Source organism: Scaptodrosophila lebanonensis, unplaced genomic scaffold (assembly GCF_003285725.1).
Source record: "Scaptodrosophila lebanonensis strain 11010-0011.00,11010-0021.00 unplaced genomic scaffold, SlebRS2 tig00000043-arrow-pilon, whole genome shotgun sequence".
Lineage (NCBI taxonomy): Eukaryota > Metazoa > Arthropoda > Insecta > Diptera > Drosophilidae > Scaptodrosophila > Scaptodrosophila lebanonensis.
This window is the reverse complement of record NW_022060545.1, coordinates 12,211,149-12,223,543: the sequence shown is the minus strand read 5'-3', so window position 1 is coordinate 12,223,543 and position 12,395 is coordinate 12,211,149. Positions and strand designations below refer to the sequence as shown.

At 40.0% G+C, this 12,395-nt stretch overlaps 4 protein-coding genes across 4 annotated transcripts; 2 read left to right on the top strand and 2 right to left on the bottom strand.

Moving 5' to 3' along the window:
* Positions 1-1,145: 1,145 nt before the first annotated feature.
* LOC115622822 (SET and MYND domain-containing protein 4) lies at positions 1,146-3,533 on the top strand. The gene is made up of 4 exons (XM_030516897.1): positions 1,146-1,716; positions 1,926-2,265; positions 2,320-3,078; positions 3,138-3,533. Exons 1-4 carry the CDS (start codon positions 1,146-1,148, stop codon positions 3,445-3,447), a joined length of 1,980 nt encoding a protein of 659 aa, XP_030372757.1. The 3' UTR covers positions 3,448-3,533.
* Positions 3,456-5,029, bottom strand: LOC115622823. The gene is made up of 6 exons (XM_030516898.1): positions 4,979-5,029; positions 4,766-4,914; positions 4,519-4,710; positions 4,262-4,459; positions 3,771-3,998; positions 3,456-3,707 (listed from the first exon to the last, which is right to left on the bottom strand). The coding sequence occupies exons 1-6, from the start codon at positions 4,986-4,988 to the stop codon at positions 3,573-3,575; spliced, it is 912 nt and encodes a 303-aa protein (XP_030372758.1). The 5' UTR covers positions 4,989-5,029; the 3' UTR covers positions 3,456-3,572.
* A 568-nt stretch (positions 5,030-5,597) lies between these two features.
* On the top strand, positions 5,598-11,953 carry LOC115622212 (RNA polymerase II-associated protein 1). The gene is made up of 14 exons (XM_030516107.1): positions 5,598-5,741; positions 5,797-6,119; positions 6,178-6,415; positions 6,472-6,880; positions 7,399-7,875; positions 7,934-8,100; positions 8,156-8,319; positions 8,390-8,475; positions 9,392-9,626; positions 9,683-9,837; positions 9,909-10,452; positions 10,511-10,649; positions 11,214-11,626; positions 11,685-11,953. The coding sequence occupies exons 1-14, from the start codon at positions 5,615-5,617 to the stop codon at positions 11,856-11,858; spliced, it is 3,651 nt and encodes a 1,216-aa protein (XP_030371967.1). The 5' UTR covers positions 5,598-5,614; the 3' UTR covers positions 11,859-11,953.
* LOC115622213 (general odorant-binding protein 69a) lies at positions 8,273-9,245 on the bottom strand. Its single transcript, XM_030516108.1, has 5 exons — positions 9,162-9,245; positions 9,012-9,090; positions 8,855-8,946; positions 8,652-8,754; positions 8,273-8,588 (listed from the first exon to the last, which is right to left on the bottom strand). Exons 1-5 carry the CDS (start codon positions 9,234-9,236, stop codon positions 8,488-8,490), a joined length of 450 nt encoding a protein of 149 aa, XP_030371968.1. The 5' UTR covers positions 9,237-9,245; the 3' UTR covers positions 8,273-8,487.
* Positions 11,954-12,395: the final 442 nt, after the last annotated feature.

Sequence of the window (12,395 nt, the reverse complement as noted above, 5' to 3'; positions counted from 1 at the left end):
ATATATATGAATGAATTCGAATATATACATACATATGCAAGCCTCTACGATTATATTCCAATACATTAAAAAGAAGTAAAAACAAATATATTTCCATACGAGAACAAATTCAACTTAAACTGTTTAATATATGAATATGTATGCCTATATAAATATATATATTATATACTTGTATATTGTTATATTTTTGTACTTTTAGCTAATTTTTTAATAAATTATTTAATGTGATTTATGGTAAATACTTAAGTAAACAAAAATACAAATACCATGTATGCCCGATTCAATTTACAAATAAAAACTACAATAAAGCTGAACACAAATATATTTGTGTTGTCTCTTCAAAAAACTGTTGGGGCGCCCTCTAGCGCTAAAATTTTCAAAACTTCCAGTTCACAATTCGAGGCGTTGCTATAATTTATAAGATGGTAAAAGTTTTGAGGAATAAAAACAACAATAATGTTGAAGAAAATCATCGAATTGTCACATACTGATTGGAAATACACAATATATGCATTATTTTTGGCGTCGGAGATGATGCCACAATATTTTTTATAGGAGTTGAGTTTGGTACTATTTTTGGACAGCTAACCCTACAATAAAGATGAACACAATTATATTTTTGTTATGCTCAAAATGTTCAAATAGGACCAAGTCGCCCATTACCGCTAAAATGCTTAATTTGTTCAAGCTAAACAATAGTTAAAACGTCTCCAATGTGATGACAAAAGATCAAAGATGAAGAAAATACTTATGTTATTTTTGAAATCCTGTGGTGCTCAAATCTGCAGCAATATTTTTTTTGCTCATTTTAGATTGTTGCAAAAGAACAGCTTTGGAAACTAAACAAAAATGAAATTATAATGTGAGCTTGGTTTATATTTTTCGGAGGACAACAATTACAATGAGGAATATTTGTGTTCAATTCAAAAACTTTTAATACGCCCTCTAGCGTAAGAATAGTAAAAATTTTTTGAAATAAACTAGAAATTGAGTTCACAAACGTGGCGGCACGCTTATTTATATGGGTGCTATTTTTGGAGGTCTGTGGTGCCAGCTGTTTCCAATATAATCGTTCAATAGTTTTCTCCTGCGCTGCCGCAAAAATATAAATTGTATTAAAATTTTTATATAATTTCCAGTTAAGTATGGAGTATGATTCGACCTATCAGCAGATCTGTTCAATGCGAACGGTGCAGTCGGAAAAGAAGGGGTTCTTCAATGAGTTCTATTTGGACGTTAAGGAGAGTTGTGGCGATAAGTGGTTAAAAAACTGCTTTGGTCAGCTGAAATCGAATGCGGCGCGTGTCCTCTCCATTTTCAGTGATCGCGAGGTATGCGATCCGGTGCTGGGTGTATTGGAGCATGTCCAGCCAGTCTTCAAGCAGAAGGAGGCACTCTTTGCTGCCCAACGCCGCGCCCAGGCCGACAAATACCATCTGCTGAGCTTGAGCGCTGTGGGGGACCTGGAACGCAAGGATTTGCTGCAGCAGGCACTGATGCATGCCAATCTGTCGGTGATGCGGGCACCAGCACGAGATGTGGATGCAAGCATAGATGATGGCTTAACGCTGGCGTTGGCCTATCGTTCAAGGGCGGGGATCCTGATAGCGCTGGGTGAGGGCGAGGCAGCGCTCAATGATCTCAAGTTGGCTGCCAATTATGGTGTGGAGTCAAAGAGCGTGGATTATTATTGCAAAATGGCCAAAGCCTATGCGGGTGAGTGCTAAAATATACATATGTATGTATGTATATACAGTACTTATGTTTATTCCCTGTACTACAAGGTTATGTAGAAAGTCTAAGCGCCAAATTTTTTACAACTTCTTTAAGGCGATTCCACATCTATGATAAGAGATTTTTTCTAACATACATATTTTTACATTAAGTATGTAACTATCCGTAGAATCTGCTTAACTATTTCACAGCCATGGGTGAGGAGAAGCGTGCAGATATTTCCCTAAAGATTGCGGAGAAGCTGGCTGGCGCCGATACGGGCCACATAGTGGCCTGCCGGCAGGAGCTGTCCACGATTACTCCGACCACGTTGGATCCTGAGGCGAAGACGCCGCAACTCACGCACGGCGAGAATACAGAGCTTCGTGGTGCGGCCAATGTAGTGAAGCTGGTGGAGACCAAAGAGAAAGGACGCTTCGTGGTAGCCAGTGATTGCCTGAAGACAGGCGATGTGCTGCTTTGCGAAAACCCGGTGGCCGCCTGCCTCGCACCTATTTTCTTTGGCAGTCACTGCCATCATTGCTTCAAGCGGTGAGTGCAACATTGAGTGTCCTAAGAATGTAACTGAGTGTCCTCTCCTGGCAGACTACGCACGCCGGTCTGCTGTCTGCACTGTTCCGGCATCGCCTTCTGCTCCGCTCAGTGCATGGGCGAGGCGTGTGACAGCTACCACCGATTCGAGTGCGAGTTCATGGATCTGTTGATTGGCTCGGGCATGTCCATATTGTGTTTTATAGCGTTGCGCATCTTTACGCAGGCCACCAATTTGGAGCAAGGCCTGGCTACGGCCAATTCGTTGTTCGAGAATTTGTGCTCGCACGAGGATCAGCGGCAGGCGGATGACTATCTGCAGCGTTCGCTGATGGCAGCCTTTCTGCTGCGCATCTTGCAGAAGGCGCTGTACTTTGGCAGACGCAAGACGGAGGGTGTCAATCCCACGGCTGTGGAGCTGCAGGTGGCAACGTCGCTGCTGGGTCTGCTGCAGGTGCTTCAGTTCAATGCCCATGAGATTTATGAGACGATGGTGACGGAGGAGCATCGCTTCGAGGGCAGCAAGGTGGTGTTTGTTGGGGCTGGCCTTTATGGCACTGCTTCCTATTTCAATCACGAGTGCTGGCCCAGCGTTGCGGCCTATTTTGTGGGCAAACGTTTGGTGCTGACAGCGACAAAGCCGCATCGCCCCAACGAGATTGTGGCCGTCAACTATGGGCCCTTGTTCACGAAAGTCAATCTGAAGGAACGTCAGCGCAACTTGCGTGGACGCTACATGTTTAGCTGTACCTGTATGGCCTGCCAGGAGAACTGGCCGCTGCTGCAGAAGCTGGACAAGCAGGTCCGGTTCTGGTAAGTGCAAAAAGAGAGCCGTCGCTAGGGGAATCGCTGACATTTTGTCTTTATTGTAGGTGCACTTCGGCCAATTGCGTATATTTGCTCAAATTTCCCAAGGATCTGAGCAAGGATGTGCGCTGTCCACGCTGCCGAAAGAATATCTCATTGAAAGAGAGCGTGGCCAAGCTCATTAAAGTCGAGGAACTCTATCGCGAGGCAGCACAGGCCATGCAGGATCAGAAAACAGTTCAGGCCATTGAACTTTTCAAGGAAGCCATCGATGTATTCTTCCAAATAGCAGGTTTGCCCCATAAGGACACGCTTATTGCACAGCAATCGCTGCTAAAGTGCCTGGCCGATACGGGCACCACATTCAAGAAATAATCGTCTGCGACATTTAGAGCCTCTTTTATTGTAATGTAAATAAATTTGTACTGAATTATAACAACGTAAATGCGATTTAACAATCAGATTGTGTCTATTTTTTAGAACTAATATCACGCAACCTTTTATGTCGAACTTTCAGTCGATTGTAGAAAGTTGAATTCTACCCGAGGGGTACTTTTAATCTTTACGTCAGTAAGGAAATTAGATTTGCAGTTTTCGGCGCCGGCCTCCACAGCAAAGGCAATATAGCGTTCCAGCTGAAAGTAAATCAAAATACATACATATTTAATATTTATAATTGGATGTCTCATTAAACTCACCGTTTTACCATAATCAGTATTTACCGTCAAATGAATTTGCAGGCGAAGGTGCCGAAAATATTGTATAATTTCGATTTGGGTCTCTTTGGTCCAGCCCTTGTTACGCCTCTCCTTATTTTGCAGCATCAAGACGAATAGTCGGATGATAATAAACATTTCCTCAAGGTCATTTTTCTGCAAGAGCTCGGTCCAGAGGATGAGTTGCATGGCTTTAAAAATTTGTTTAATCTTAAAGATAACACAGAGAAATCCAATTAATTTTTTGGAAATAGTTAGGTCTGTTTCCAATAGAACAAAATTGTAGAAAATTGAAAACTTAATTGAGTTATTCAGAAAAAAACTTGAGTTTCAGAAGTTTCGCCTGAAAACAAAAGCTCCTCTTTAAAAATCGAACAATTGAATCATTTTTCGGGAGTTGCAAAATTTTACAATATGCTGAAATTAGAAAACGAGCACACGCCTGATGGTAAATAAAAGTTATTGTTACGCACTCCTTCTCCATATTTGATTTTTTCATTAGTCAAATTCGTCAGAATAAGTATTGAGAGAGCATCGGCGATATCTGCACCCGACTTGCTGGCCAACGAAAAGGTCGGTAGGCCGAATTCTATATAACTGATGTTGGCCATCAAACGTTTTCCTGATCCAAGTATCAACTTGCGGATCATATACTGTGCAATATACTGAGCCTGCAATTAATATTAATTTAAAATTAAAGTCCTAAATGTAAAAGGGACACCAAAATTACGTTTTCTGGAATGAGTTCAGGTTGTACGTTGCAGACGGCATTTGCTAGCGAAATACATTTATGATGCGCCAGCGAATCATCTCGATTGATGCTCAACATCATCATGGAAACCACAAAGTAGTCCCGTAGAACTTTGAGATTTGTGTCGTAGGATCGAAGCTTACGAACGACATCTATGAAACTATTGGCTACCTAAGGAAAATAGTGCGGATGCTTTTAAAAAGGCGGAATTAAAAACAAAACAAACCTTAAATGTGTCAAAAGACTTAAACGCAAATTGGCATTCCGTTTGAATGCTTGATTTCGAAAGAAAGTTGAGCAGTTCCTCCTGAGTATATCCAATGTTCTCAGTACCAAGAATCCGTGAGACTTCCGTCTGCGGGACCGCACGCCAATCTAAGAATATTTAATATATATATTAGCTCTATTTTTTACTGTTATTAATAAATAATCAACTTACGTGAACTCATGTTGTTGAAAATTCAACAGAATTATATTTTGAGCTCAGTAAAAGACGCTAAAGAAATACGATTATTAATCGGCGCGTTTCGATAACTCTGAATAAGTCGAGTACCCGTTCAATGAAGAGTGGAAGATAACGAACATTTGGAATTTTTCAAACAAGTTTCACATTTAAAAACTTGTTGAACACCATACAAAATTATGAAATAACGATGGAATGACATAATTGTTCTAATATAATTAGTCCCGGTATGTATTCTTATTTGATTAGGTTTATTTCGTTATTTGACAGTATTGACATTGTTATTTCGGTTTTAATTATTACACTGCAGTATTTGTTAGATGTTTGCATAAATAAGTTCATAAGAATATATTTACTCTTTATTTACTCGATCTTTTGTTGCTTTAGTATGTTTATTTTTATCAAATATTCCATCTAGCATTCGTTTTATTTTCTTGCGTTCTGTTATTCTAGCAGCTTTAAAATAGCTGCGACTTTTATTTGAGTCTGTTTCACGACACATCTCTACTTGTTATCGAACCAGTAGGAAACCATCACAAGCCGGGTTATCTTTTGCGCATTGTTGTGCCGCAATTGTATTTATATTCATTATTGGTGTGATTTAATTTTAAAATGTTTAAGAAATTGAAACGCGGTGATACCGAGGAGGATGTGATGCGTATGGCGGATGAGTTCAATGCAGAGCGTTCGAAAAATCCAGATTTTCAGCCAGCGGCGACCGCTGTACGCGTGGAAAAAAGTGAGTGATTTGTAAAATTACTCTGCGCATTAACCACAACTTTTTATGTTCTTAGTGCCAAAAAAATCTTTGTTTGCGCAAAAACGTGCTCAGGCAAAACAGCTTTCTGAGCCAATGGAAGTAGAAGAAACTAAAAATGCAGAACCGCCACCGCCCTCCATAACTGTTCCCGAAGTCGTGGCTGGCGGAGCAACAAGTGGAAGTGAGTGCAGAGATTCGATGAGCAAACAAACGAAATTGCTACTCGATGATATTCACGAAAACATATTGGGAGATTTGTCCGGCAGCAAAGTCAATCGTAATATTATAAACAATATGGTCGGTGATATTGTGGAACGACGAAATGGCGCGCCGCGAGCAGCTCCAGAAATCGTGGAGGTAAACAAAGTTAACTTCATATGATAGTCTTTTTTACGAAGCTCCAACTCTCATTTAGGCATCTAGTAACAAGCCCAGAAGTCTATTTGCGCAAAAATTCCTGGCAGACCAACAAAAACTGCAGAAAACAGCGCAGTCTGTGAGAGTTGAAGCAATGCAGCATGAACCTGGACGCAGCGTCATTATCAGAGATAATAAGTTGGCTGAGGAATTGCACGCTGAAAATCTTAAAAAGCTTAATCAAATGCGCATGGAGGATATTTTGGCTGAGCGTAAAGAGTTGCTAAACTCATTGGGTAAATGGATTATAGTCGAACTATTGTTTATTTTTAAAAATGCCAAAAATACACAGATCCCACATTGGTACAAATGCTTACAAATAAACGCAAGGCCCAGCAAGCCACTTCGAAGCAGTTACAGCCTGAGCCACAGTCCATGGATATGACGCCGGTTTCTGTGACCGAATTATTGCCCGAATCAAATCCAGCACACGAGATTCTGCAGCAAAGCAGCGAAAACAATTGGCTCCACTTTAATCGTATTGAGGATCACAAACTATCCTGGATGCGTGATATACCTGCAAGATTGGCACAACTAAAGCCTGGACAACAGTTCGATGCACGCTTTGACTGGAAGGGCGTGTTGCTGCCACACACGCTGCAAGATTTATCTGATAAAGTGGATGACCGTGAATTGTATTTGCATGGTGAGGAACCTGAGCGTCCCGGCTATACGTTACAAGAACTTTTTCGACTGGCGCGGTAAATACATTTGACTGTTATTGATTGATTTTTATACCCTGTACCCGTAGACATGTCCGTCCGTCTGTCCGTCTGGATGAACGCAAGGATCTCAGAAACTATAAAAGCTAGAATAACCAAAGTTGGTATCCAGATTCTTCTAAATCCGAGAAAGGACGAGTTTATTTTATTTTTTTTAATTTTCCCCCCTTCCCCCGCTACAGAATTTCGTCAACAGCATCCACATTTCAAATGCTACCTGAACCAAACTTTGCACACATAATTTATATATAATTATCTACTGTTGTCGATTCAATTCGGCCAATTCTAAGAAAAGTTATTAGCAAAACAAATTCTCGCCAGTACAACCCCCACAAACTGCAGCAACAAGTTCGCTCTTCTTCTTCCTCTTTTTGCTGCTGCTATGGGCGCATATATCTCAGTGACGGAAGTTTACCTGGGTACAGGGTATTACACTGTCGGTCTTGCTCGACTATAGAGTTCTCTCTTGTTTTACTTAATTGCTTAAAACATTGCAGCTCAACTGTGCTCCAACAGCGCATTTCCGCATTTGGTTCGATTGCTGGCATATTAAGCATTTACAATCAGGGCTTTTACGACCAGGTGCTTGAGTTACCCATATCGAAAATATTCTTTCTACTGCGTTTCGGCCTCGATGACAATACTCATGCACAGCTGGAGGTGGTTAGCAAAGCCCTTGCCCGTCTTTGCTATAATGAAACTGACGAAGTTCTGCTGGATCACATCTATGAGAATGCGTATTGCCACTGGCAGCCCACGCTTCAGGTTATTGCCAATGCTGGCGATGAAACAGATCCTACATCGATAGCATTTCTACAACGTACGATGAAACTGCTGCGCACTAATCCCACAGCAGTGCGTGCTGATGTCGATGAAGATGAGGCCGAAAGTCGTATGAGCATGGACGATTTTCAATTGGCTGAGACTGATTTGATGGAATGTTTGCTGCGTACCAACATACTGCAACGTATTACGTAAGTAGAGAATTTTTGGACAAATTTATAAATATCTTTAATATCCCTTTGCACACAGCTTCATTTTGGGATCGTCGTGTCCGAAGAACAACGCTCCGGAATCCTGTCTAAAAATACTTATACGTTTGGCACGAACCCACGAAAAGCTGGCCAGACAAATGGCAAATGAAGCTCAACTTTTGGAAGTGCTAATCACACATTTTATGCCACCAATCTCTGACACCCGTTAGTATTTCCAAGCAACGTGAAATGTCTGTTATTTAATTAGAAATCTTTGCAGCTGCCAAGACCACACAGCACACTTTTTATGGCCAACCCCAGTATCTTTGTCTGAAACTCTGGCGTGTGCTCATCTCCCAGCATTCGGATATTGCCAAGCAGTTGGCAAAAGGCCCACTTATTGAAAGACTCCAAAACTATTTATTCTATCGGGAGGACATTAAGGTATACGTATTATTAATTTATTTATTTCCATACAATTTAAATGAAAGCTTACTTTCTTTTCAAATTGTAGGGAAAATTGATACGCGTTCAGCTGGAAGCCTTGCGGATTTTGCGTTGCTTGCTTTTGCAGGGTATTGTGGATCGTGATTCGTACAAGTAAGTGAGGCGTTAGCCCAACAGATCGTCCACAGCGCTCTTGATGAAAGGCCTGTCAGTTTGTATATAACATTTTACTGTTTGAAAGGCAGTATCGCAGCCGTCGGCACCCTCTAAGCAGTATTAAAATGATAGAGTAGTAAATTGATTTTATAATGTTTGTTGGTAATGCATACTTTTCGTGCCGCATGCATCGACCAGCCCCTGAATTTTGGCATGCACATCCTCTGGTAGAACTTCCAACAGAGATTCCAAATGCATCACATTCTCACTGTCAATCTAGAATTTGTGAAGTATTAAAGCTTCATTCTATTAGGTCTGTCGAAAACGATTTGTACTTTCCAAAAAACTTGATCAAGAATTAGAAAATTCTGCTTACCAATCCAAATCTTTCGAGCATACAGTGCAAAAAACATTTGAAGGATGGGTCATCAGGCAAGGTCTCGGTTTGATGTCCTTGATTGATGATTTCTGTGAAGAAATTAGAAGATAAAATAATATGATGAAACAAACTGAAGAGATAGTAAGAATATTACCTTCAGTGGTGCCGGTTTGTTTTAGACAGCGTGCGTGCATTTTTTGCACATGCTTTTTCATCATTTCAGGTACTTCCAGCTATATAGTACATAGAACATCTTGTTTTAATTGTAGTTCTCAATAGTATTTTTAACCATTTAATAACTTACAGCTTGTTGTGGGATTATAGAGTTGCTTATAATGAGTATTGCCAACATAAGGCTGAACAAGATTTTCGAGCTCATTGTAATTTGTGTACTGGCTATGGTTCTTAAACTGCAACTGAGCTTAGTTATTGTTTTTAAGTTACTTTTATAGTCCGTTTAGTACTCAGAAATACCTTACTAATAGCTATTATTTTGGTTCTCGCTTTGTTTTGATTTGCTTTGTTGTAACTCAGAAAATTCCTTCCCGCACTTCGTCAGTTGCTTGACTGGCATTACAATCATTGCGTTTTCGAAGTGGGCGGTGCGGCTTTGATACGTCAACACGCGTCTGCTGTATTGACGGCTATTGTGGCCAGCGGGGAGATCGGAGCTTGCGATGTCGAAGCGCAAAAACTGATGCTGGAACCCTTGCATAATTGCTGCTGCAGTTGGATACACAAAGCCACGCGTTCTGGTGGCTTTAAAGATGTGAGTACAGATGTAATAGCAATTGGATCATGACTTTAAATTCCTCTTCTTTTCAGTACTCGCAGTTGACATTGATAAGCTCTACTTTATATGCCGTATCCTGGTTTTCTCGACATAGCTTTAATTTGCAAGTTTTTCAAAAATTTCAACGCAACTTTTTGCCCAATTTTGTGCGCTCGCCGGGCTTTATTGCGTGCTTTCAACACTTGATGTAAGTTTGATTGCTAATAAGTGGGCGAGAGACATCAACAATTAAAACATTTTTAAACACTACCCTCACAGTAAGACCCCGGGCACCATAATTTTGAGCCGCTTTAGCGATCGTCGTAATTCGCATGCCCCGCTCCCCAATGTGGGCGCCGTTTTGATGAACGACTATGGACCCCAACTGGTCATAAGTGACACATATCCGGTGCAGTTGTTGAGTAACGTCTGGACGCTGCTCGAATTGCAGCTTAACGAGGGAGAAAAAACGCTTTTCGATGCACTTATGCAACCAGCTGTTCTCGAGCCTGTGAGTCAGTATCTCGGCCAGCTCAGCAAGCAGCTCAATCGTCTGTTGGCCACCAATTTCTTTGCGCGTAGCGAATTGAAGCTCATCCATCAGTTCTTGTGCACGGATGGCATTGAAACCTACTTGGAGCGCACCCATTTATTGCAGCTGGTCTACAACTATCTGTGCTGCTTATCCACATCACACGCCACTCAAATCAAAAGTATCTTCGAACGCTTCATCTTCAATTCGGTGTATGTGCATCTGGATGATAAGTCGCTGGAATTGTTGCGCCAAACCTGCATGGAAATGATTTATCCCCATATAATTGAAGTAAGTGGAGGGGACATTTGTTTCTTATGTATTTTTCTAAATTGTTTACTTCGAACAGGCCAATAAAGAACCTACGCTAACGCTTTGCTATACACAGGCGCCCATATTGCCGCCAGATTGGCCGTACTTTCAATTGCGTCTCATACTCAGCAACTATGTCCAAAATGTGCAGCAGCAGCCAGCAGTTGTGTTTTCAGGTAAATCTCATTTTTGGGGAAAAAATGCTTCTTCCACTTTACTGGAAAATGTTCCATCGAAGTTGATCGATCAATACGTTTTTAAGATAGTAGCGTTAAAAATTATTATATTTGCTGGCATATCTGTATTTGTTGTGTACGCCACAGAAAATAATATTTTGTAAAGCTTTTATAATATAGGTCACAACTATCTTGATAGATATCGAGAAACGGAAAGTTTTCAAAAGTTTCTTCAACATTTAGATTTTTATATAAAATATATTACCTTTTTATGTGGGGACCTGTCTCCATTCTTTCCAATTGATATACAAGTAAAATCAATCATAAGGGCTTTGCATGAGAAGAACTTTTGTTTTTTTAGAAGTATAGATTAGCTTCTACTTGTATAATTTATGTGCTATTGGTGTTTAGACTGGCTTCGGTTAAGAGCTTCATATGAGAATCTCAATTTAAAAAAAAATTATTTTCTAATAGAGGAAAGTATGTTATTTATTGTAGTGAATTTTTTTCTATCCTTCGTTGAAAAATTACTAATTATTAAATTTTGAATAATCTCATTCACAGAACATCAAGTGGTTCGCATGACGTTGACATTCGTACAGCAACTGGAGAGTCAGGGTCTTCAAATAGTCACCCCACTCGAAAAATTAATGTATCTTATGATATCGTTTATGGGTCCTGACTCACAGTTTCTGGATCCAGAGCTCCATCAGCTTTTGCATGCTCATCTAAAAGATTTCTATGCAAAAAATGCTCAGCACATTTTCGACTTTGACGCTACATTTCCGGATAAAGGCAACTTCGAACCGCTCTATTATCTATTTGTGACTCATTTTCAAGCGGCTAGCTATGGTGATGAGCTATTTAGTTCGTTGGTATTACTGCCATTGGCCCAAAAGTATGACAACAAATGGCGCCGACGACTCTGGTCGGAGCATGTGCAGGTTATGCGTTTTCTCAATTGCGATGAGAATTTGGTAAATTGTAATATTATCAGAGTTATATAAGAGTTTGTAATTGGTATTTATTTTCCAGTTAATAGGTGGGCTGGCTGCCTATTTGGAGCCGCTGGAGGAGGAGCCGTCGTTGGTGAAGCTCTATGGCGATGCTCTGGAACGACAGCTTGTACGTCCTGGCAGCATTGCCTATAAGATCGCTCAACACCATTTCAATAACTCGGAAGTTCTGAAGAAAACCAAAACTTTTTAAACTACGAATATAGTTTTTCTTAACGTCTCCTTGGGCTAACTTTATTGCCGTGATATAGTTTTTAATACGAAATTAAATGATAATTTAAGCAGTAAGTAATATTATATTGTTTTCCTTGCAAAGACATTTGTAAATTTCAGATTTTTGTCCGTCTGTCTTTCTCAGTGTAAAAGATTCTTCACTGAAATTAGGCTTCATAGAAATTAATTTTCCAAATTTTGTCCGATAGTAGTCATATCATAGTCATGCTACAATACTATAACTGTCATATGAACGAAGAGCCAATTTTTTTAACCACTTCATTGTTTTTGAAGTTATTTCAACAAAACTTGATATATGGGTGGTTCAACAAAATGTTGGTATTATGTTGTAAATTTAAAAATTAATAAAAAACGCTACTAATGCGAATAATAATTTAATTGTTTGTTAGGTTGGTAATTAAAAATTAATAAATCACCTTATCAATGGGAATATAATAATATCAAAATGTATTGGTTGGAATGTGCAAAAAATTGGACTTGTTTTGTAAATGTTATA

Excerpts from the sequence above, each read along its gene's own strand:
- LOC115622823 (XM_030516898.1), bottom strand. Across the intron at positions 3,999-4,261 it reads AAATCAAATATGGAGAAGGA|ATTAAACAAATTTTTAAAGC; the intron begins GTGCGTAACAAT and ends GTTATCTTTAAG. Across the intron at positions 3,708-3,770 it reads ATACTGATTATGGTAAAACG|CTGGAACGCTATATTGCCTT; the intron begins GTGAGTTTAATG and ends ATTTACTTTCAG.
- LOC115622213 (XM_030516108.1), bottom strand. The coding sequence starts at position 9,236 with ATGAGCTCGAAAATCTTGTTCAGCCTTATGTTGGCAATACTCATTATA. Across the intron at positions 8,947-9,011 it reads ACAAACCGGCACCACTGAAG|AAATCATCAATCAAGGACAT; the intron begins GTAATATTCTTA and ends ATTTCTTCACAG. Across the intron at positions 8,755-8,854 it reads TGCTCGAAAGATTTGGATTG|ATTGACAGTGAGAATGTGAT; the intron begins GTAAGCAGAATT and ends CACAAATTCTAG.
- LOC115622212 (XM_030516107.1), top strand. The coding sequence starts at position 5,615 with ATGTTTAAGAAATTGAAACGCGGTGATACCGAGGAGGATGTGATGCGT. Across the intron at positions 8,476-9,391 it reads GTGGATCGTGATTCGTACAA|AAAATTCCTTCCCGCACTTC; the intron begins GTAAGTGAGGCG and ends GTTGTAACTCAG. Across the intron at positions 10,650-11,213 it reads GCCAGCAGTTGTGTTTTCAG|AACATCAAGTGGTTCGCATG; the intron begins GTAAATCTCATT and ends TCTCATTCACAG.
- LOC115622822 (XM_030516897.1), top strand. The coding sequence starts at position 1,146 with ATGGAGTATGATTCGACCTATCAGCAGATCTGTTCAATGCGAACGGTG. Across the intron at positions 2,266-2,319 it reads TGCCATCATTGCTTCAAGCG|ACTACGCACGCCGGTCTGCT; the intron begins GTGAGTGCAACA and ends CTCTCCTGGCAG. Across the intron at positions 3,079-3,137 it reads GACAAGCAGGTCCGGTTCTG|GTGCACTTCGGCCAATTGCG; the intron begins GTAAGTGCAAAA and ends TCTTTATTGTAG.